The sequence below is a fragment of the Aphis gossypii genome, chromosome X, assembly GCF_020184175.1.
Source record: "Aphis gossypii isolate Hap1 chromosome X, ASM2018417v2, whole genome shotgun sequence".
NCBI classification, from domain to species: Eukaryota; Metazoa; Arthropoda; class Insecta; order Hemiptera; family Aphididae; genus Aphis; species Aphis gossypii.
Window position 1 is genome coordinate 9,345,790 of NC_065533.1, and position 21,923 is coordinate 9,367,712.

The following is a 21,923-nucleotide window of genomic DNA, read 5'->3' on the forward strand; positions in this document are numbered from 1 at the left end:
GATTTGTTTGCTAAGCAACATTTAGAAGTTTTTCAATTCTGTTTAAAATTAATAATTATTACATGCAGATAATTTTATGTAGTTATGTACAAATATTTTCAAATTACAATACTTTTATGTAATAAAAAAAAAAATAAAAAATTCCTTTATAATAATAAATAATAAGAGTATTTTATATCATACACAATCATAAGAAGACTATATTAATTGTATTTCATAAATTAGGAACTTGTATAAATAATTTGAATGAAATGCCTAGTTAATAACTAATTTATCTGAAGGTTAATTATTAAGAAAACACATTTTATAAACATATTTGTTTTATATAATAAGATTATAATCAAAACTTATTTTGTTTATACATGCTGTAAAATATATACTAAATTACTAAATCTAAAACAGACTACAGACTAAATATTCTATTTAAATGATATTGTTTGCAATACCTAATTACTCAACCGTTTTTCCAACTTGAATATTTTTTAACGTTTTGTAATGTAACTTTTTTTATTTTATTGTAACATACTGATAAAGTAAAAATTAAGCATTTGTTAATTTTTATTTTAAAGAATATACACTTTAAATTTAAATTTTATGAAACACACTGATGATTTCAAAAACCTTATGGTTTTTTTCAGAAAAGATTAGACAAGAGCTCTTATTCTGGGTAGTTCAATAACTAAATTTATTATAAAATATGGATACCTTTCTTACTTAGCAAGTAATAATGAATATGGTGAATTATGTACAATAAACAAAAAATGTGGGATAAATCTACTTTACTAGTGGTTTTTTATTATACTGGAATAATTTTTTTGTAATAATATTTAATACTTATTGTACTATTGTAAATTGTAATAATAAATATTGTTTCATTAATTATGTATTGTAATAAACTACCCTGCAATCAATTTTTGTAAGGCGAATTATTTATGATAAAATGATGAGGTACACAGAAACCCATCTCCCATTTGAATTATAAAACTTTTTTTTTTTGGCATTTGAAACAAATTTAAATGTTATTAATTATTGTTTATTTTACATAGTTAATACTTATACAATCATGCATTTTAAACTACATATTACATACTTCACTATTTTAGCTACACTAAATATTTCAAATAATTTAAACAATTTAAAATTGTTCTATCTACTTAGTTTCTTTACTCAAGATCATAAAAAAATGCACTTAAATTCTAACAATTAAAACATTTTTTAAGAAAAATAGTGTAAAAACTGTAAATTTGTACATTAAACTATTTTTAAAAACTTCTTAGTGGTAACATAGTTTCTTTTCATACCATGTTTTGCTAACAATAATTTATTATTACAGATTAATGTTTAAGTTGTATATTTTTTATTGAAATTAGTTATCTCATTAATATAGCGAATGTGGAGACTAAGTTTTATTTATTAAGTAACCAAGTAGATATCAAAGGTGACCATAACAATGAAAGGGATTAGCTTGTATATGTATATTATTGTATAATATAGTTAATTTTTGTATTTCAACTCTCAAAAGACCCAAATTCAATTCTCCGTTAGAATAGTAATTTAAATGTAATATATATGTATATATATATTAAAGAATAAATTGATAAAGTGTGTTGTAGCTTTTAGCTTTTAATCAGTCTTCTGGTAAATACTTTGCTGCAAGCTGTTCATACATAGTTAATGTATTATAGTAATTATCTGTATATTTGTATATTAGAAGCAGTAACCCAATAAAGATGATTAGATGAACCAAATCTCATCTAAATGTGTTTAAAATGTAAATAACTTACATTTCTATTATTATGCGACATGTCGTCAATGATTTAAATGTATATAAATTATAGTTCATTAGTATGACTAGGGAGTTGATGACCTTAAAAACAATAAAAAATGACAAAAAAAAAATGCAAGTATAACATAAAAATGGCAAAAAGTATCCTTAAAAATGACCGAAAAATAACTAATACTAGTTTTAAATTAATAAAAATATTTTACTCTAAAATTCTATATAAATTTATCAAAGCTTCGAATTACTCAAAATAAGACATAGAAATTACAAAAATGTCTTTAAAATAGGAAAATAAAAAAATTATAAATATTTGTTTGTAGTTATTTCCAAGTTTTGAGTTATCGACATAATGGTTGTCAAGAAATGATAAGAAGTGAACTAATGTGAAATTAATAAAAATGACCTAAAATGTCAAAAAATGCAAAATAAAAATTAGTTATTCAGATCCACATTCTAATGAAACAGATTTGTGACTAGGAGAGCATCATCTAAAAATTTCAAAAAAAAAAAAAAAAAAAATACAAAATGCATCAACTTCCAAGCCCTATTTATTAGTCATGAAAAATGATAATTACATATTTTTGTGTTATATTATATTAATAAGAATAATCATCTTTCTTTTAATAGTTAACTTTATTTTTTAGATTTATTAGTGTGTATTAACTATCAGAAATTTTGAAAATTTTCTTTTTTTTTTGTAAAAAAAGTAATACAATACAAAACAAAACATAATTTTCAAAGAGTATGAATCTTATATCACAATCTACACTCTACAGTATATAAAACGAATAGATTTTTTAAAAGCAAAAAATAGATGAAATTTAAAAGATAGCTAACAAATGCAGTTTATAAATGGAATACAAAATCATCAAAATGATAGCTATACACTCATGCAGTCATCTAATATAGAATGTCACAATAACTGATAGATAGTTTGAAAAAATGTCTAGTATGAATGCATGGTATGTCCTTGACCAATACATAATCACAACTGAAACTATATTGGTCAATTAAAAAATTGATCATAAGTCCATTCCTCTACTCTCTCCCATGAGTGAGTAACACCTGATTCAAATCTATCCATTTATTATGGCACACTTATACAATAAAACATAACATTATGAAACCAAACTGATCACAAATGTGCATAGTAACATAGTTAGTTGATAAGAATTTTGGATACCATATTAAAATAATATTATACTTATATTACACAAATTACAAAATTAGTAAATTGTTCTATTATCTATAAATATATTAATAATTTAAAAACAATAACATAATTTTTTAGTCTTGTTTTAACATAGAATACTATAATATGAAAATATAAATTTTTTTATATATACAGGAAACTTCTTTTATCAAACATCACTCATCACTTCAAAAACTATTAGTTTTAAAGTAAAGAAAAAAATTGTTTTACATAATTTTTAGTCAAAATAAAATAACATTTAAAAAAAATATATTTTGTTAGTCTTTACTTTATTGAATGTTAAATTTTATTTATACACATTTTTAATTTTTAATTCTGTAGGAGATTATTTTTTGTTATATTTCATTACATAAAAATCGAAATTCGGACAAGTAGTTATGAGTCATAATATAATTTATTTTTTAAAAATAGGTAAGTATAATAATAAACCAATATTTTACAGGGTATTCCCATACCTCTCCAATACACTCTCTTAAACTTTAAATACTTATTACTCATTAACAACTCATCTGAATTTCAATCTATATATATATTATATAACCTATTGATATACTCTGGAAAATATTCTGTTTCAGATTATGGAATTAAAAATGTGTCGTCAATGAAAAAAGTAACAACTTCAAAATGTATAATTTTGTTTAAAAAATTTTTTATTTTATTTAAAGATAATGAAAGAAAAAATATTTTTGAAAACATTAATAGATTTTGAAATAATGAGTGTATTTCAATAAAAAAATCACCTTATATATTTCAATGATTGTTCAACTTCATTTTGTACTTAATATATTAGGATTAAGTGCCATGGTTAAGTTTGAATCGCTGAGTGACAAATCTGATTTCTTAATGTCTTCTATTACTTGTGTATCAAGGCATGAGTCCTGTATATCTACCTATTAATCACGTAAAAAAATTGAAATTTATTTTTAAAATTTATTAATGAAATAATAAGCTTTAAAAAAAATTATTTTTCATACTTACATTACTATTCATAATAATTGGTAAATGTTCCAATGGCGGCACTTCAACCAATAGCGAAGGTTTATTGTCTTTGTTTTGTGGTCTTATTGTAGTATTCACTATGTCATTCATGATGAAATTATTTTTTAACAAAGGCTAAAAATAAAATCATATGAGTTATAATGCATGTGAATTAATAATTTCATTAAACATAATGTAAATTAAAATATTCACATACCGTTTTGTGAAGGTCTATCAACTTAGAGGCTGTTCCTAATATATATACAAGATTAACAATTTTCAATGTGAATAGACAAGTAAATATAGACAATAAAATAATTATAGACATTAATAGTTCATCAAAAGGCACACATCTAGTTAAAACCTTAGTTATAACTACTCCGAGTGGAATTGGGATTAAACCCATTCGTCTTGCAATTAAATCCGAGTGATCACTGAATGCCTGTAAGACAAAATGATTTTTTTTTTTAGTTTATTCACAAACCAGGAACATTATTAATAACCATGAATGTTTACTTTTTTATAATATGATTGTACAGTGTCATTAGCAAAGTCCAATATAAAGTCATTGTAGACTGACAAATTTATTTCATTAAACTTAGTGATGAACGCATGTTTCAACCAATCAATTATCATTTCCAATACCAAAATATACATGCAGTTGAGCATTAACTCGCAAAATGATTCTGTAAACACTTATAAAATATAATTTTTTTTTTTTAATTTAACAGACAATACATAATCAAAATAACAGAACCTATATAAATTTTACAGACATAAACATAATTTAAAATTAAAATGATACATTATAATATTATTTGATTTGGTTTAGTTAAATAAATACTAACCACTAGTCCATTTATATTCTTTAATTGTCTGCACTACAACCATTAACAATAATATGAATAGATGAAATCGTTCACGGACATCACTGCATGATAATTCGAACAAAGTTTTTTTATTGAATTTTTTAAACACGTTTCCATTAAATTCTATAAACTAGTATCAATAAAAAAATAATTTTTAAGTACAATATTGTATTTACAATAAAATATGGAAACCCATTACATTATTGGACATCATGATAGGTAGTAATGCCTTGTGCCTTGAATTAATAGCAACGTTCAATATGGTAGTTTGACATAATACAAGTATACTATGTAACACTAATATTATATATTGAGGAAAATTGGTTTTATCCTTTAGGACTTATATTACAGCTAGTTTTATTGTATTAAAATACCTTAAATATTAATTAAAAGGATACAGACATATAACACAGCAATAATAAAATGTAGTAAGACACCAAAATGTTTACGCTGACTAGTATTAGGTTCAGTAGCGGTCCAATATAATGCATCCAAAATGTCTTGGCCAAATGGTGATAATAACCTGTCTCCAACCTAAAATTAAAAAAAATATTTTATTATTTAAATAAAATGTAGTAAATGTAAAATTAAAATATACTTGATAGTTACCTCTAACATGTTAAAAAATATATACAACTTAATAACCGATTGCCTTTTAATTAAATGATATATCATTGACGTATCCAATGGTACTAACATCATAAAACATATTATTAGTACAGCCATCTTTAGTAAGTCACAAATCTCCGCAGCAGTTAATTGAATTTTATTATGTTTGTCCCTAATAGAAAAAATTAACAATGAATTTCAAATGATTGGCAGTTTGTAAAATACTTACTTAAATTTTGATAAGGAACTACAAATCAATGATTTTAATGCTACAAATACTCGCAATGGTAAAAATGTATAAACAAACAGGAATGAATCTGCACACTAAAATTACAACACATGAACTTTAAATTTATAATAGATTGTAACTTGCAAGGTAATTTTCAAGATAAGTTATGTAATATGTTATTCCCTATGTTTAATTTAAACACTTATTGAGACTATTGCATACCTGACAAATGCCATAGAAGATAAATCGTTCTACTTCTAAGGGTACTTTCATGAAAGTATAAACTTTTTCTCTCCTATCTGAAAATTCTTTTTCATCATTTTCTAAAGAATATCCGCGATTAAATTCTATAAGGATAAAATCCCATAAAGTTCCTAAAAAAAAAATTATGATCATTTATAGAAATAATTAGATAAATACTAAAGAGTATTCGTTTTCATTCAATATAGCATTAAAATTCATATTGAAGTGATTTATTTAACTACCTAATTACATTCATAATGTAAAAAAGAGTAAAACTTCTTATTCCAAGTCTTTACCTTCAAGATTAATATTTAGGTATCTTGTACAAAACATTTTTAAATAATGTTTGATTATAAGTCTATTCAACTACCAGCAGAGTATAGACAGTAAACAATAAATAATAATACATCAAATCTGTAATATATATTATAGTTCAGAAATCTGAAAATTGTTTAGCTAAACAAATAATTTTTAGTTTCTATACATTATACCAGATATAGATGATGAAGTTTGGAAACATAGCCAAAATCTACAAATAATTTAAATAGACAGTGAAGAAAAAGAAATTTATGTGATCAAATTGTTTGAACATCTTATTCTTTGAAAAATGAAATGTATTAACAATTGATTTTATATTATATATGAAACATTTCAAATATATTTGTTGTACATAAGCAAGAAATAAAGTAATTTAATCACGATCAAATTACCTATTGTTATCTATTGTATTATGAATAAACTTATTTAAAAACATTATAATATATTAAGACAAAATGGTCACTAAGTATATGACCATACGAGATGATAGTGGTTAGCAAGACTTAAGAACTTATCGATTAATTAAAATTAAAGCTAATTTAGTTAACAATAAAAATTTATTAAATTAATAACAAAAACAAATTTTCTAGGTATCATGAAAAATTAAAATTGTATAATACTCTAGTACAACACATCAAACCCAACTGTCTTATACAGTTAAAGATTATTGTAGTCACTAGCAAATTAATTACTACCACAGTTTGTGTAGTTCAGCGATTCTCAAACTTTTTTTTGGATATGCCAAAAACATTCACGGAGCCCCAAAAACTTGAAATACCAATTTTACAACTCCCACAATTATGGATCAATAAATTACTAACATACAAACTTTATACAATATAAATGTAACTTGTAACAATTTAATGAAGAATAATATATGTACTTAATTCAGATGTGCCAGCGGAGCACAGTTTGAGAACTGCTGGTGTAGTTCAATGTTCGAGAATGAATATATTCTTTAACTGAATAGAAATTTAGAATAATATAGAATTAAGGATTGTGACATAAAGTATTTATAGTTTTTTAGAACCTAGGTGTTTCAGGAGCATTCAAAAATTGTACTGAGCCTCCAAAATTAAAATGATTGACAGAGTATGTAAACGAATACAGTTTACTGGAAATCATAAAGTACAAGCATTACAAACAAGTATCTCTAACCATATCTGTTCGAATAGTAGGTAAGTGGACACGTACCCAAATTGGAAGACTTTTTGGTAGCAATTTCGACTTTGTCCATTCCGAGAAACCTGATGAACACTCACAGTCCCTCTGAAACTTAAGGTGCTTAACGCAATCAGACAACAGACGACGAAGACAAGTTACTTTGGACCACCTCCAATACTCTAAATGACACCTAATAGTCAATAGTGACAAGTGACATCGCACGGTCGAGCGTTGTCGTGTACTCGTGTCATAAATCGTAATTGTCACCTATCGGCTATCACCATTATCACCGTTGTGTTCGACCGTGTCGCGACCTGTTGCACAAAAAGTAGAATATCGCACAGCGCACGTCCAATGCCCATGAAGAACCGATTATCATAATTGATAATATAAAGGGGCTGGCTTCTCTATAGTCTCTACCATTGTCTGATGCCCATCTAGTATACGTCTTGTATTTACGCGGTAAATGACAAATTCTAAATAATAGTGATAAACATTGATTATTATTTTTATTCGAAATATCCATATTTCAATTACTTATGATAAAATCAAAAATGCAAAACTTTTTAGTTAATATTATTAAAATTAGGTAGATATATGACTCAATAACTGCCACTCCGGCGCGCGACAATCGGCACGGCGGCACACGCCAATACGCTTATTATCACGGACTAAGATATTATATTATAATTTATAATAAGATATTATATAAATTATCTTAGTCCGTGCTTATTATACAATTAACAGTATAGGTACACGTCTTGTCACACACACTACGTACCCGAGCACGCATTATCATCATTTATCATTGATTTTAGTGAACTATTTTTATATAGAACGTTTACTTTGTATTAGTATGGTATCGTTTTTATAGCCATTGTACAAATGCATTTTACATTATACCTACTATATATTATTTTTCTAAACGCCTTTATATCCATGTTAAAAGTTGTGATTTTTTTTCTTCTTTTCAATTATTGTTTATATTGTTTGCATACTGTGCGCAAATCGCCACCTTTAACCATTTTGCTATTTGAAATAATATAAACGAATCTTTGCCAGCAAACGAGCGAACTACAAAAAAAAATCTTAGTGGGTCGCTCAAAATATGTGCCAGTAATGAGAGTTAGTCTGTAATTTTATTTTTTTTTGTATTAATGAGTATGGACATCAGCGGTTGTAGCTGTAATCAAACGTTAAAAATCCTAAAACACGGTAGTCCGATACCTCGCCTATCGGCTCTGTACATCACGGTTGCGAGTTCCCAACTTCATTAGGTAGTAATTAGGGTAATAAGACTCGTGTCACACTATCGCGGTTCCTCTGCACGGCGAAACCGCAAAATATAAACCTTTTATTATTTATGTACATAGAGCATTGAGCGTTAATCGCGATACTTCATTGTTATTAGAATATATATTTTGATTTCGCGCTAATATCGAAAGTTATTTCTCCTTTAATGGATACCGTGTGGAATGTGGGTTTATCATTAATCGCCAAAATTCTTTTGTATTATTATAATATACTTATACTAATTATCCCCGTGCACTTCGTCGCCCATACAAATGGCATCCGTGTTAAATTAGGCTGCCTAATGCCTATGCTAAATTGCTAACATCCTCTAACATTAAGCCGTAGCGCGTGTGGATAAATAATAATTTTGATTCTCTAATTTGGTGTATAGATAATATTTCTGATACATTAATTTTACCTAACTCCGTCTCACCTAGCGTTGCCTTTTTTTTTTGATAATTTGTCAGCATTTTTTTTCTTTACTTTTATTGAAAAACCGGAATGTTATTTTTTTTTTTTTGATTCTGGACAACAAAAATAACACATAAAGTGTGAACCAATAAAAACGAAACATTTTTTCATTGTAATACCGTCTTACTACAACAACTATTCACTAAAATACTAATTTCTAATAACAACTAGGTAATAATTGGTAACACGGATGAAAAAATAACATTTTAATGTGCGTATTACGGACCCTGTGATTATATATTTATATATTATATACCTAAATTAAATATCTAAAACACACGTCGTACGGTATTGCGACACATTTGATTAAATCAATTACCTAACATAAGCATGCGAGGCTAGGACGAAGAGTGTGAATATTGTATTATATTTAATTTAATCATTAAAGTAAAATCACAAGTCTCTTCTTGTAAAAAGTCAATACCTATGGGCTATGACCTATCCCACGAATAAGGGTAGGAGTCGACAAGCATTTGTAAACATGTTACAAGAACCACACTCGTGTAGTAGAATCTTCGTCATAATCACGACATCCATTCTTTGTGATCAGAGGGATACCAAGACAAGAGCTCAGCAGACGGTTAAAGATATTCATAACATTCAGAAGCTGGTCATAACACACTAACACCACTCAATATCTTATTATAAACTACATATAATTGATGTAGGTACCTATTAATATATGATGTGTTTATACATAATGACTTGAGGGTCATGTAAAATTATGCTATGAAAAATAAAAAATAACATAATAGAAATGTTATATAATAAGCAATTTTGTATTTAATAGTACCTAACTGTTTATAAATTTCTAGTTTAACTGTGTACCTATGTTATATTCCAAAACACAATAAAGCTTTAAAATAAAAAAATATGTATATGTTGTTAAATAGATTAGCAGATACAAATTGAAGGCTTATTAATTACATATAACTTTAAAAAAAAATAAAAGAGTTAGATCTTCTTTAATGTATGGCATTACAAGTATGACACCACTGTCTAAGTCACTTTGCCCCAGAAATCAGGAAACATTATATAATATTTACACATTTTATTTAAATGTACAGTGACTTATCATCTCATAGGTATTTTGTAATACTTCATACATTATATTATAATGTATTACCTGTATTATAAACAGTATAATAAATATAATACACTTAATATAGGTACTCATATAGTCATATATAACAAAAATATTTTTAACATAACTATAATATCTTAAGTAAAAATTAAATTTTGTAATTACTAATAAGTATAAAGTTTAAAATATAATAATAAGTAATTTAAAATTTAACTTAAAGTTTTTAAGGTACAATATTAACTTTATTACTGCAACATAAATCATAATTTTTTTTTCATTAATAATGCTTCAATATCATTTTGAGGTTTAATTTTTTTATCATATATATACATTATACTTAGACAAGATAACTGAATAAGTATATGGAGTAAAAATTATCTTGTTTCTTAAATGCTCTTTAATTAAAATTACATTGTCTTTGTATTTCGAATGACCAATATTCATAAACTTAAAGTGTTCATTTTTAAAAGTACAACAATTTGAATTTTCAATGATATAACTTATTATTTTATAATTTTCTAAGTCATAGACTTAAATTGTGGATTTATAGTATTTTTTAACAAGGACATTTTATTATACTGTCTTAAAAATAACCCATTAGTTTCTTTTATTTCAGATTTTAAAGATTGTCTTTTAATGTTATTCATTATTACTTGTTTCATGAACTAATTAGGTTTTCTTGGGATTGCTTTTAATCACTTCAATATAATTTTTGATCGAAATTGTTATACATTTGTTTAATAGACCATAATTTTTGTAATCTAAGAACTTTAAATAAGGACCTTAAATAAAGAAAATAATCAAGAGTTTAAGAGAATCTATAAAACACATTTGTGTAACCTATTTATATTGCTATTCTTATGAGTAGGTAGGTACCTAATGAAAAACAATTATCAATACATTATAATAATTGAAATACTGCAGAACTTATGAGCTCTGTGAAATGTATTATTTTTATAGAAACAGTAAACTTAGGATGCATTTATAAACAAGTGTGCTTTGCAAAATTTTTACAATAATTTAATATTTTGGTGTTTAGAATGAAATGAAAATATTAGAGAACACATTCACACGGACACAATATGATCTGAACGAACACACTCGTCACACACATTTGTCAATCTGTCATAGTGTCATCCCACAACACGAAAACAGTGGCGTCAGCTTCGACCTCAATGATTACAAAGTCAATAAAGTCGATACGATTTTTTTTCATACACAGAACGACTAGAACGATGTTATGATACACCGACCAACCCCGCATCAAACTTTTTAACGTAACAATTAAACATTTTTTTATTGATGTTCGTTAAATAACTTATGTCTCGTACGCACAGTCAATTTAAATATTAATGTGACCCACGATAGACTATATTACGATGATAAAATATATGATCTAAGGGTATAGGTATTTGACATTTTGATATAATAATATTATCTTGTCGGTTTGTCATTGTAATGACGTGTAAATGTAAAATGTAAATGTGTAATTGATAAATAATTAACCACGTCAGCATGCTTTTATGTTATTCATTTTTAGATAAAGTCCAATCCATGACAAATTAAATTTAATTATATTAAATAATTTAATTTGTCATGGTCCAATCGCAGTCGCATTTATTTAATGTTAAACGCTCTAGGCAACGGCCAATTGGCGGCCTCGTTACTGTTGTCTATTACCCGTCAGCAGACTGCTACTGCCGACTGCCGTGATTAATGACGTCAACGTCCGACAGTCGACGTCGACCTCTTCGAAACGAATCGTCGTCGTTGTCAATTATTTGTCACTGTGTAATCGCTGTACACTGTTCGGTTCATTTTCGTGTTGTACTCCGTCTTCGATCTCACGTTCATCATTCAGCAGCGGCTTGTTTTGTGTTTTGATTTGATCACACACTGCTGACGCGTAGTAAGTACCGCTGAATCCGTAAATCTCACGCAATGTATTTCTCTGCAACGCGTAGGTAGTCTTTCTAATATACACGACGTTTTTGGTTTGCCAAACGCTCAGTCTTGTTTTTATTTTCAGTGCTCACCTATCCGTCACGGCTTTTGGTTTTCAGTCGAACGCTGATCTTGACCTCTCGTGTGTTGATGATTTGTTTGCTTGAATACATATTGTTTTGATTTTGGAATTTTTTAGTTGAATTATGGCTCGTACTAAGCAGACTGCTCGTAAATCTACCGGAGGAAAGGCTCCGCGTAAACAGTTGGCCACTAAAGCCGCCCGCAAAACCGCAGCCTCAACAGGTGGAGTAAAGAAGCCTCATCGTTATCGTCCTGGTACTGTCGCTCTCCGTGAGATTCGTCGTTATCAAAAGTCTACCGAGTTGCTGATCCGCAAATTGCCTTTCCAACGTTTGGTCAGAGAAATTGCCCAAGATTTCAAAACAGACTTGCGTTTCCAAAGTGCAGCTATTGGAGCTTTGCAGGTATCATTACTTTATACACTTTGTTTAAATTATAGGTTTACCATAGTTTTAATAATCTATATTCCTAATTTTAGTTTAAATTTAATGATTTATATAGTTTTCAATCATTATTGTTGATGTATAATAATTTCATATTAATAATTCTTTTAGTATGTGATATTTCTGACATTTCATTAACTAAATTTATCATATGTTTTCTAATATTATAAATTGGATTTATTTTAGGAAGCCAGTGAAGCATACTTGATTGGTTTGTTTGAAGACACCAACTTATGCGCTATTCATGCCAAACGTGTTACCATTATGCCTAAAGACATTCAGTTGGCTAGACGTATCCGTGGTGAACGAGCCTAATTCATCTTCTTAAGTATAATTTTTTTCATTTGACAATTTTTCTAGACCATATTTTTACGTTTAATTAGTTCATATCTTTTCTTTTTTTAATAAATAAACATATATATCAATATGAGTGGGTGTAATATTAGTGTGTAGAAATCCTTAATTTTTTTTTATACCTATTTAATTAAAAGTTCATTTAAAGAAACAATTGTTTTGAATAATAATATAAGCATGTTAAATTATTTAACTTTATATTAAATAATGCAAATGTCATATTACAATTCATTCAGTCATTTTTTAACCTATTTAAAATACTTACTGCATTTTGAACAAATATGCAACTAATTAAATTATATGTTAAAATTCATTATCCGTACAATTTAAACAATATTAAGTTACATATTATTTAATTGTAATAAGTAATTCTTTTGCTTAAGAGGATGTTGTATGTATCTACATACTTTGTCTTGGTCTTACTAATGTACGTCATGGAAAATTTGTACTCAGCAGAATTCATTTTATGCTTTTAGCTTTCATATTGTCATTTAACCTATAATCAAAATTTAAGGTATGAATATTATCTTAGACATAAAATAGGCGTTTATTTATGTTTTAATTTTTAAGTGAGTATAGTTGTATAAAATATCAAAACTTTAAATTGTTTAAACTTTAAACTTTTTTTTTTATGTTTTCTTAAGAATCAAGTTATGTAAATCAATCCTTTTTTTCATTTATAATAATAATTTTGTTCTGTATTTAAAAGTATTTAACATACATTTTTTAAAATACATGTCATTTATTAATATATAATAATCTGATATACATATTTAATTATATCTTTCCTTAAATATTCTATATTCAAACCTTGCTGTTTTGGATTTTTCTGTTAAATGGTATATACATTTATAATATATGTTACTAGTACATAATGATATGTATAGTATAAACTATAAACATTACAAAACTATGATAAATAAATTCATAGTTTAAACATATTATAATGAAATTATAAGATTAATATTGATTATTTATAAATTGATACATCAAAATTAAGTGCTATACAGACTATGTAATACTAATATTTTAATATAGTATGCTGTCTACTGGTTAAAAATTAAGTGTATCGAACATTTAATAAATCAAATAAATGCATTAATTAATCCAATACCTCTGTAAAATATATATTAAATCTTTGGTATATCTTTTGAACATTTCTCTAAACGATTTTCATTTTTTATTAAAAGTATTATTGTCTCGATTATTTAGGGTTTAGATATTTGAGTATGTTTGAATAAAAATGTTATATCAGGTTATGAGCAAGATCATAAAATATTAAATTAGTAATCATGTTTAATTTAAGTATATTATATTTTAATTTTTACTACACTTATCAATTACTGTATAAATAATGATTAATATAACCTATAGTTGACCTTTTAGTTTTAAGCAATTAGTTAGTATCACTAAATAAATATTAGAAATTTGATTATTATTAATTAAAAATAAGTTATCTAGAATATTAAATAAATTAATGAATTATATACACAATAATAAATTAAAGTAGTCACTATTGCATAGTAGGTAGATTCAAAAAGATTATTTCATCATTGAGTAATGTAATGAAAGTGATATATTTCAAAGAGATGAGTAATTAATTGGAATTGTTTTAAAGTGTATTTGTTCAATCTACTGTATCGGTAGATTGATCTTACTTTTGTTATAAAATATCACAATAACCCTATGAACACAGTTCGTATAATCTACGTTTATATCAAAAGCATTTTTGGTTTAAACTTATAGTGTAATGTAGTTAATATTTGTGTGATGTATAAATATATTTTTTTTAATACATTTTATTAACATGTAAACATTGTATTAATTATTATTGAGTTAAAATCATCAATACATATAGTAAAATATTTGTAAACTTAATATTTAATTTAAATATTTTGCTTATAAAATCATTTTAACATTTACATATTTATATCTTATTTTATTTAGGTACGTTACACCGGCACCACAATCTAAGATTTTTTATTTTAAATTGGTTCTAAGATTTAGTAACCATTAATAAAACCACGAAGTTGAAATTCGTAACCACGAATTTGGAATTTAATTAAATTATTTTTTTACTTAGTTACCTTAGTTGTTATTATTATAAGAAGTTATAGGATATAGTAACTACAATAGGATAACCTATGTCCTGAAATCACGTATAAGCCAAACCAATAATAAAAACCGAGACCTTTATTATGTATTCTATAGAAAATAAAAAATCATGTTAAAATAAATAGTGCTTTACACTGAGACACAATTAAAATATAAATAATAATATAAAGTTTGTACCTACCTATGTTTGAGTAAAAACTAAATTGACTTAAAATACTTTATTGTATTAAATTGTAAAAATTAAAACTTCAATATCTAATTTTTTAGAAGCACTTATGTTTTGGATTTTCATTTTTGTGTCATATTATAATTCCCATTTTCTATTTGACTTATTAGCACATTCCTTTATATTAATCCATAATTAATTGACTTTCTTTACTGTATTATTAAATTAGGTCAATGTAATCATAAAAAAAATAATTTTTAATAATTCTAATACCTATAACTATTAAAAAAAAAGATCAAATATTATCTAGAATATTACTGTTTGTTATTGAATGTACAAATTTCATTGTTAGTGTCGTTAAATAGAGGTAGGTAAAACTGCAAAAGTAAACTCTTGTTGTGTAAAATATTATATAAAAAGTTATCTTGAATATCATGTGAATATTACAATAAGGTGCTAGCGAAGCTATTAATGTTAAATCGACGGGATAATGATAAGCCGCGACAAAATTATACAAATGGTAATGATGAAATTACAGACATAGGCGCCCGCAGACATTTTTCTAGGAGGGGGCAATGTTAGGATTTGTTATATAATAAATAGTAATTTATCTTTAAAAATTCAATTTAAAACATATTTTTGAAAAGCCAGAGGGGGCAAATGCCCCAGCTTGCCTCCCTTCCGAGCGCCTATGATTACAGATACGGTATTATGAATATTCACTTTAGGTACTTAAGTGATACAAATATTACAACAATATGGGATACCATTATATCAAATAACAATTGTCCAATAAAACCTATTATATTTAATAGGTACAACACTTAATTAATATGGTACCCAAACCAAACACTCAGTCCTTAGGATAAATCGATATTCTGTGATTTAATAATTTAATAATTATGTACCTAATAATGTAGGTATGATTGATATAGCTACTATGTATTTTTATTATTGATTATAGAATTTATTATTCTATAGTCAATAGTTTCTATGACATTATGCATGTTATATTTTAAACCAATTTCCTTGTTTATTGCAAATTACATAGACATAACGTTTATTTTTTTCACATAATATTTATATAATTTATAAGAAAAATCAACATTTTTGTTTAAAAAATAAAATAATATTTTATTCTTTGCAATTATAGGTACTAGGCAAGGATAGATTATTAATTCCCTAGTAGTTGAAGGTATTGAAATGAGTGTTGATGAAAATGTATTATTACTTCAATCCAAAGTTAATTTGGTACAATATGAAAAACCGATATTGATAGCTAATAATAACCAAACTAAACAGGTAAATACTATTCTTTTTAAATTAGTCTTAGGTACCGTTAAATATTTTTCTCAAGACCGTAAATAATTTTAATATTATTTTAGAACCTTCCAATACTCAGACGTTTTTGATTTACTTATTATTCAAACACATATAAATATAATAGTTGTCTATAAATAGCTCAAAAAGCTAGAATATTTTGAAAATCTAATCTTAGATAAAGATAATGTTAAATATATTTAGTAAAAATTTCAAGTATTTACAGTGATTCGTTTTGAGTTAGATTATTTGTGGTTTTTCTCCACTCTTTTGAAGACTGCTGAAAACTTGTTAATTTTTATCTTTATAATGTTTTAAGGATATTCAATTTGCTACCGGAAACCATCCCTGAAGTTTTAAATTAAAACATTATTTCGATAGAAGTTATCGTGTATACAGAATTACAGACAATAATACACATATCATTGTAAAATCAATAAATGCATTCCTCTATTCAAAATCTAAAAGAATAGGTACACAACTTTTTTAAATGCATAAAATAATGTTATAATATTATATGTATTCTTTCCTGTCTGTTTTTCCGTTTACTAGATATTTTTTCTATAGAACTGGTACTCAAATTTATTTTGTAAGGTCAATATAGATGAAAAAAATTAAATAACTTTATTAGGAAAAAAGTTCTGTTAAGAATTATGCTCATTCAATGGAATCGGGTGATGATGGCGAAGAATGCGAACGACAGAGTTGTGATGACGTTTTGAATAGCATATTACCGCCTAGAGAATGGGAAAAGGACGGTAAAACGTTTCGTCAATGTATATCCAATAAACCAGCTACCGAATTAAATGTGAAAAAACTCAGTGAGAAGTTCGATACATATTTGAGACAATATAATGCTAAAGAAGTTGGGATTTGCCCGATTAAGCAGGAATTATACGGCCAATGTTTCGGTAAGTTTGAAATATTTGTGATACTTATATCATTTACATGTATAGACTTAATTTAATTTTTTTTTTGATACATTAATACACTGGTTGGGTATAACAAATGATACGAACAGTTTATTTAATTATAATTAGGTATTTAACGTATTATTGAAATAATTATTTTTTTACTTCAATTAATTCAAATTAAAAAAAAAAAAATTAAAGTATAAATAGAGTCTCCGTTTAGTTTTAAGTTAGTATAATAATTTATAAGTAAAGTATAACATTATCTATTATTATATAAGTACCATTTCTAAGTTTTTGTGGTGCGTAATATGGGGCTGAACTTGCATATTGAGTGGCTAGATAGGTACTCAGTAGAAGGTGAGATCGATCGAAAATTCAAAAAGTAAAAATAATATCCTAACATTTCCAACGTTCGATGGTTCTGAATAATCTGAATACGGTATAGTAGAACACAATGTACCCTCAGTTGATATTTTATTTATTTTATAATACCGAAAAAAATTAATGTTATAAAAAAAAACTCCAAAATATTGTATATAGAAGATCATTATTGAATATTGTAGTTTGTATTACAAAAATAAATTGTACTTAAGTGATTTGGTACCAATAGTAACATAGTTTAATCTATTTTATTAAACTTTTTGATATCTTTATTAAATAAAAAATAGCTTTTTCAAACATATTTTAAGCTAATAACTACTTATCTAATTACTATTGGTCATTTTATTACAGGGAAAAAATCGAAAGGGATTTTTAATACTCGATATCGCCATATCGGTAATAGTTACAACTTTTAATCTATTGTATTATAATTTTTTTTTGCCACTTAATGATTTTGAAATTGTTATCCATTTGTTTGAGCTGTGCTTCAATTTTCCTCACGACTTTTTATCTTAAGCTTATTTTAACCATTATGATCAATAACAATCAGCTAAACGTCTAGTATAATTGTATTTCAGTATCAGTTGTCAATTACCTATCATAATTCAAAACTATCAATCATCAAAATATATGTCTATACCTATTAATAAATAGTATGTATAATTGTTTAAATGTTAAATGTAAGAATATTTGAGTTACGAAAAATATTAAATAAAATCTACTAGAAAAAAAATGAATAATCTTTAGGTAGGTGTCTGAACAAATAAATCATTTGGTTTTAACAAAAGAGTCAGAGGACGAGATACACATATTTATGTATTAGAGGTCATGTACCTCTCTTATATCGCCAGTGTTAGCCAATATGAATTCTGGCTTAAGGCCTTTAGCCCACTTTTGAACGCGTTATATATTATATATAATTAATATGCATACGTATGTATTTACTAAAATTGTATATTTTGTCTTTTTATAATATAAGCAAGCCCCCCTCTCCATTTCATGTTTTCTAAATCAGTGTATTTCTAGTGTTAAAGTTTGCCATATGTATTTATATGCATTCTACTTATAGGTACGTGAAATATGGATTTCAGAACGACCATAATTATATACATATATGGTTCTTTCTGACCGTACATTGTGGATATAAAATTGTATATAAAAACTTTTTTAGTTGAGATTTAACATTTATACCCATCGTTAATTTTGAAATTTTTTAGGTGAAAAATAATTTAAAATATTTAATTCATGTTAAAAAATGACTAACGCTGTACAAGTTAAACATATGATTTCCAAAATGTGTAGGCTTTTATTTCATATAACTGATAAATGCTCATCGAATTCATGTTTATACAGATGAAGTCATTAGACAAGTAACGTTAAATTGTACAGAACGGGGTCACATGTTGATTCAGATTCGGAACGAAATTCAGATGACCATTGATGCCTATAAAGAACTGTACGAAAGCGTATTAGCTAATGGAATTCGAAAGTTATTAAGGGCAAGTATCTTAATATTATATTTTACGTTTATAATAAGTAAAATATCATGAAATGAACATGTTCTGCATGAGCCACAAAGTGTATTTATTATTGAAAATAGTCCACCTTATCTATTAAGAAATTCTACTACCCAAACATTTTATATGTTTATAAGTGTAAGCAGCTTAAATAAACATCATAAATAGTTAGTTAAATCTTAAATAATGACTTTAAATTACATTTTATACATACATATTAATATAATATTATGCGCGTATGAAGAATGTCGTAAAGTTCTACTTAAAACCCGATGATTAATTGCAATTATTCATCATATCTTTTTGATCAAAATTAAAATTAAAACCATGATAGTAAACAAATATTATCAGAGTTTCACAATTTAACATATTATAATATTTAAATGGTTTTGTAGGTCATACAACAACTACTAACTTAAATGGTTAAATTAAATTATAGCTAAAAGTAGTGAACTAAGCTTGTTAAATCACATAATGAGGAAATTATCGAAATGCTATTCAATGTTTGCCTATTTAGTTGCCTTAGGCGTGAACATAGTGTATGAAGGTTATGCTCGTAAGGGTATGATACGAGTATAATGTCATCAAAGTATAGGGAATGCAGATAATTCAAATAATTACTTAAATAAGTTTCTCAAGTTTGACAACTTATTTAGTTTTTGTCTTTAGCGGGAACACAAAAAATCCGATTTATCGATAAAAGCGAAAAAGCTGATTACTGAAAACGAAAATTTAGAGATCGAGCTGGCCGAAATTAATTTGATGACAGAGAAACTTGAACGAGACGCGGCCGAACAGCGCGATGCAGCGATCAAACGCCAAGCCGAAGAGATAGCATCTTTGAGAAAATCCAATCAATTAATTAAAGTAACAGCTAATATAAAATAGTAATATAATTTATACAGGACAATTTAAATGTAATAATTAAAGATAACTCTGTTCTGAGAGCTATTTAGAGGTAAGTTAGCAATTCGTTTTCCCTGACAGGCCATAGAGACAATCCTCACAATATATTATAATCTACACTAACGTGGTAGCACGTAGCACACCCGTGCAGATACATAAATAATTTTTGTACGGAATATAGGTATTACATCCTTATTTTAAACAAAATGTATAAATTACACGTATTGTGAATTTGAAAAAAATGACTAGGTATATACCTTTATAAATTGTACCTATATTACAAGCATAATTATATAGTATAATACTACCAATATTAATGTAATATAATATTATATTATAATTGTGAAGTATTCCAAGTATGGACTACATTATACTATTATGTAGGTATTTCAATCATTCAATGTTAAAATATATTTTTAAATAATATCATATCACATATTATTTTTCTAAAAACAACCTTGCACGTTGAAATACGGCGGTTTTTATTATTTACTGTACATCTACTGTACACATAAACCGCACGACCCAGTACCAAAATCATTACCTACTGCAGTAAACGCATAGTCCAAGAGGTATCGCACATAAAAATAACAATCAAAATTTCAAAAATGTACAAATTATTTTTTAGTCGGAAGTTCATAAAAAATGTTTATTTTTTACATATAGTTAATTTGGTAATTCAACATGTAGTTCTATAAAAGTTTTTCAACCTATATATATATTTGTTTAATATCTAAATTTTAAAAATATAATATACCTAAATACCTAATATATGATTCGTCATAAGTAGTACACACTGAAACCATAACATTTAAAAAATATAAATATATATATATTATAAAAGCAATTAGGTAATGTGTATAGACATTTTAAGTTCAAATTTGAGCGAAATTACTTATTTTAACAATTTATAACAATGTTAATTATTTTGTTATAATTTTAAAACATTATTCGTGCAGACATTAAGCTTACTTTTACAGTTGTGCGTATTTGAATTTCACTATTACATTGACATTTTTAAATATGTAAATTGATTTTATGTAGGTAATTACTTATTTATACTATGCACCGATTCACCCTGTTTTACAATAAGACGGTTTTGACATCAAATTTAATAAAAATAATTTAATATATCGTGTATTTTTAGATTCAATTAGAGTCAATCATTTCACCGAAAAGAGTATAAAACTAAAACAGTTGTTGCAGTAACATCACCTACCTACATGGTGCATGGCACATGATAAGTATATGGTGTGTAGAAGAACAAGATGAAGTATGGTTAAGCATAATTTTCATATTATTGTAAACGCATAAATAATAAAATAAATTCTCGATATGTATATATATATAGATAGATAATATACTGAAGTCTATACTCTGTAACTATATATCGCTACAACTTTCGATTTGAAATGAATGAATGGTTTAATACAAATATCCAGCGGTTATTTTATAAGTTCATAAAATAATATACAATATACATTTTTACAATCAATTTATAATAATGCATTTATGATTCATTCAG

The 21,923-nt window shown here is 25.9% G+C and overlaps 3 protein-coding genes across 4 annotated transcripts; 2 read left to right on the plus strand and 1 right to left on the minus strand.

Moving 5' to 3' along the window:
- Positions 1-3,182: 3,182 nt before the first annotated feature.
- Positions 3,183-7,921, minus strand: LOC114129867 (protein TAPT1 homolog). Of its 2 annotated transcripts, none has more exons than XM_050206126.1 (11): positions 7,437-7,921; positions 5,904-6,055; positions 5,682-5,776; positions 5,453-5,624; positions 5,242-5,377; positions 5,043-5,140; positions 4,823-4,973; positions 4,491-4,660; positions 4,192-4,416; positions 3,975-4,109; positions 3,183-3,886 (listed from the first exon to the last, which is right to left on the minus strand). In XM_050206126.1, exons 1-11 carry the CDS (start codon positions 7,477-7,479, stop codon positions 3,764-3,766), a joined length of 1,500 nt encoding a protein of 499 aa, XP_050062083.1. In that variant the 5' UTR covers positions 7,480-7,921; the 3' UTR covers positions 3,183-3,763. The 2 variants fall into 2 exon arrangements, with proteins under 2 accessions (XP_050062083.1, XP_027850522.2); XM_027994721.2 differs by having other exon boundaries at positions 3,184-3,886; positions 4,491-4,669.
- Positions 7,922-11,792: 3,871 nt separating this feature from the next.
- LOC114129869 (histone H3.3A-like) lies at positions 11,793-13,306 on the plus strand. Its single transcript, XM_027994723.2, has 3 exons — positions 11,793-12,163; positions 12,398-12,686; positions 12,912-13,306. The coding sequence occupies exons 2-3, from the start codon at positions 12,405-12,407 to the stop codon at positions 13,038-13,040; spliced, it is 411 nt and encodes a 136-aa protein (XP_027850524.1). The 5' UTR covers positions 11,793-12,163; positions 12,398-12,404; the 3' UTR covers positions 13,041-13,306.
- Positions 13,307-16,377: 3,071 nt separating this feature from the next.
- LOC114129868 (33 kDa inner dynein arm light chain, axonemal-like) lies at positions 16,378-21,667 on the plus strand. The gene is made up of 5 exons (XM_027994722.2): positions 16,378-16,662; positions 17,312-17,591; positions 19,329-19,474; positions 20,162-20,359; positions 21,546-21,667. Exons 1-5 carry the CDS (start codon positions 16,564-16,566, stop codon positions 21,582-21,584), a joined length of 762 nt encoding a protein of 253 aa, XP_027850523.1. The 5' UTR covers positions 16,378-16,563; the 3' UTR covers positions 21,585-21,667.
- The last annotated feature ends 256 nt before the right edge of the window (positions 21,668-21,923 follow it).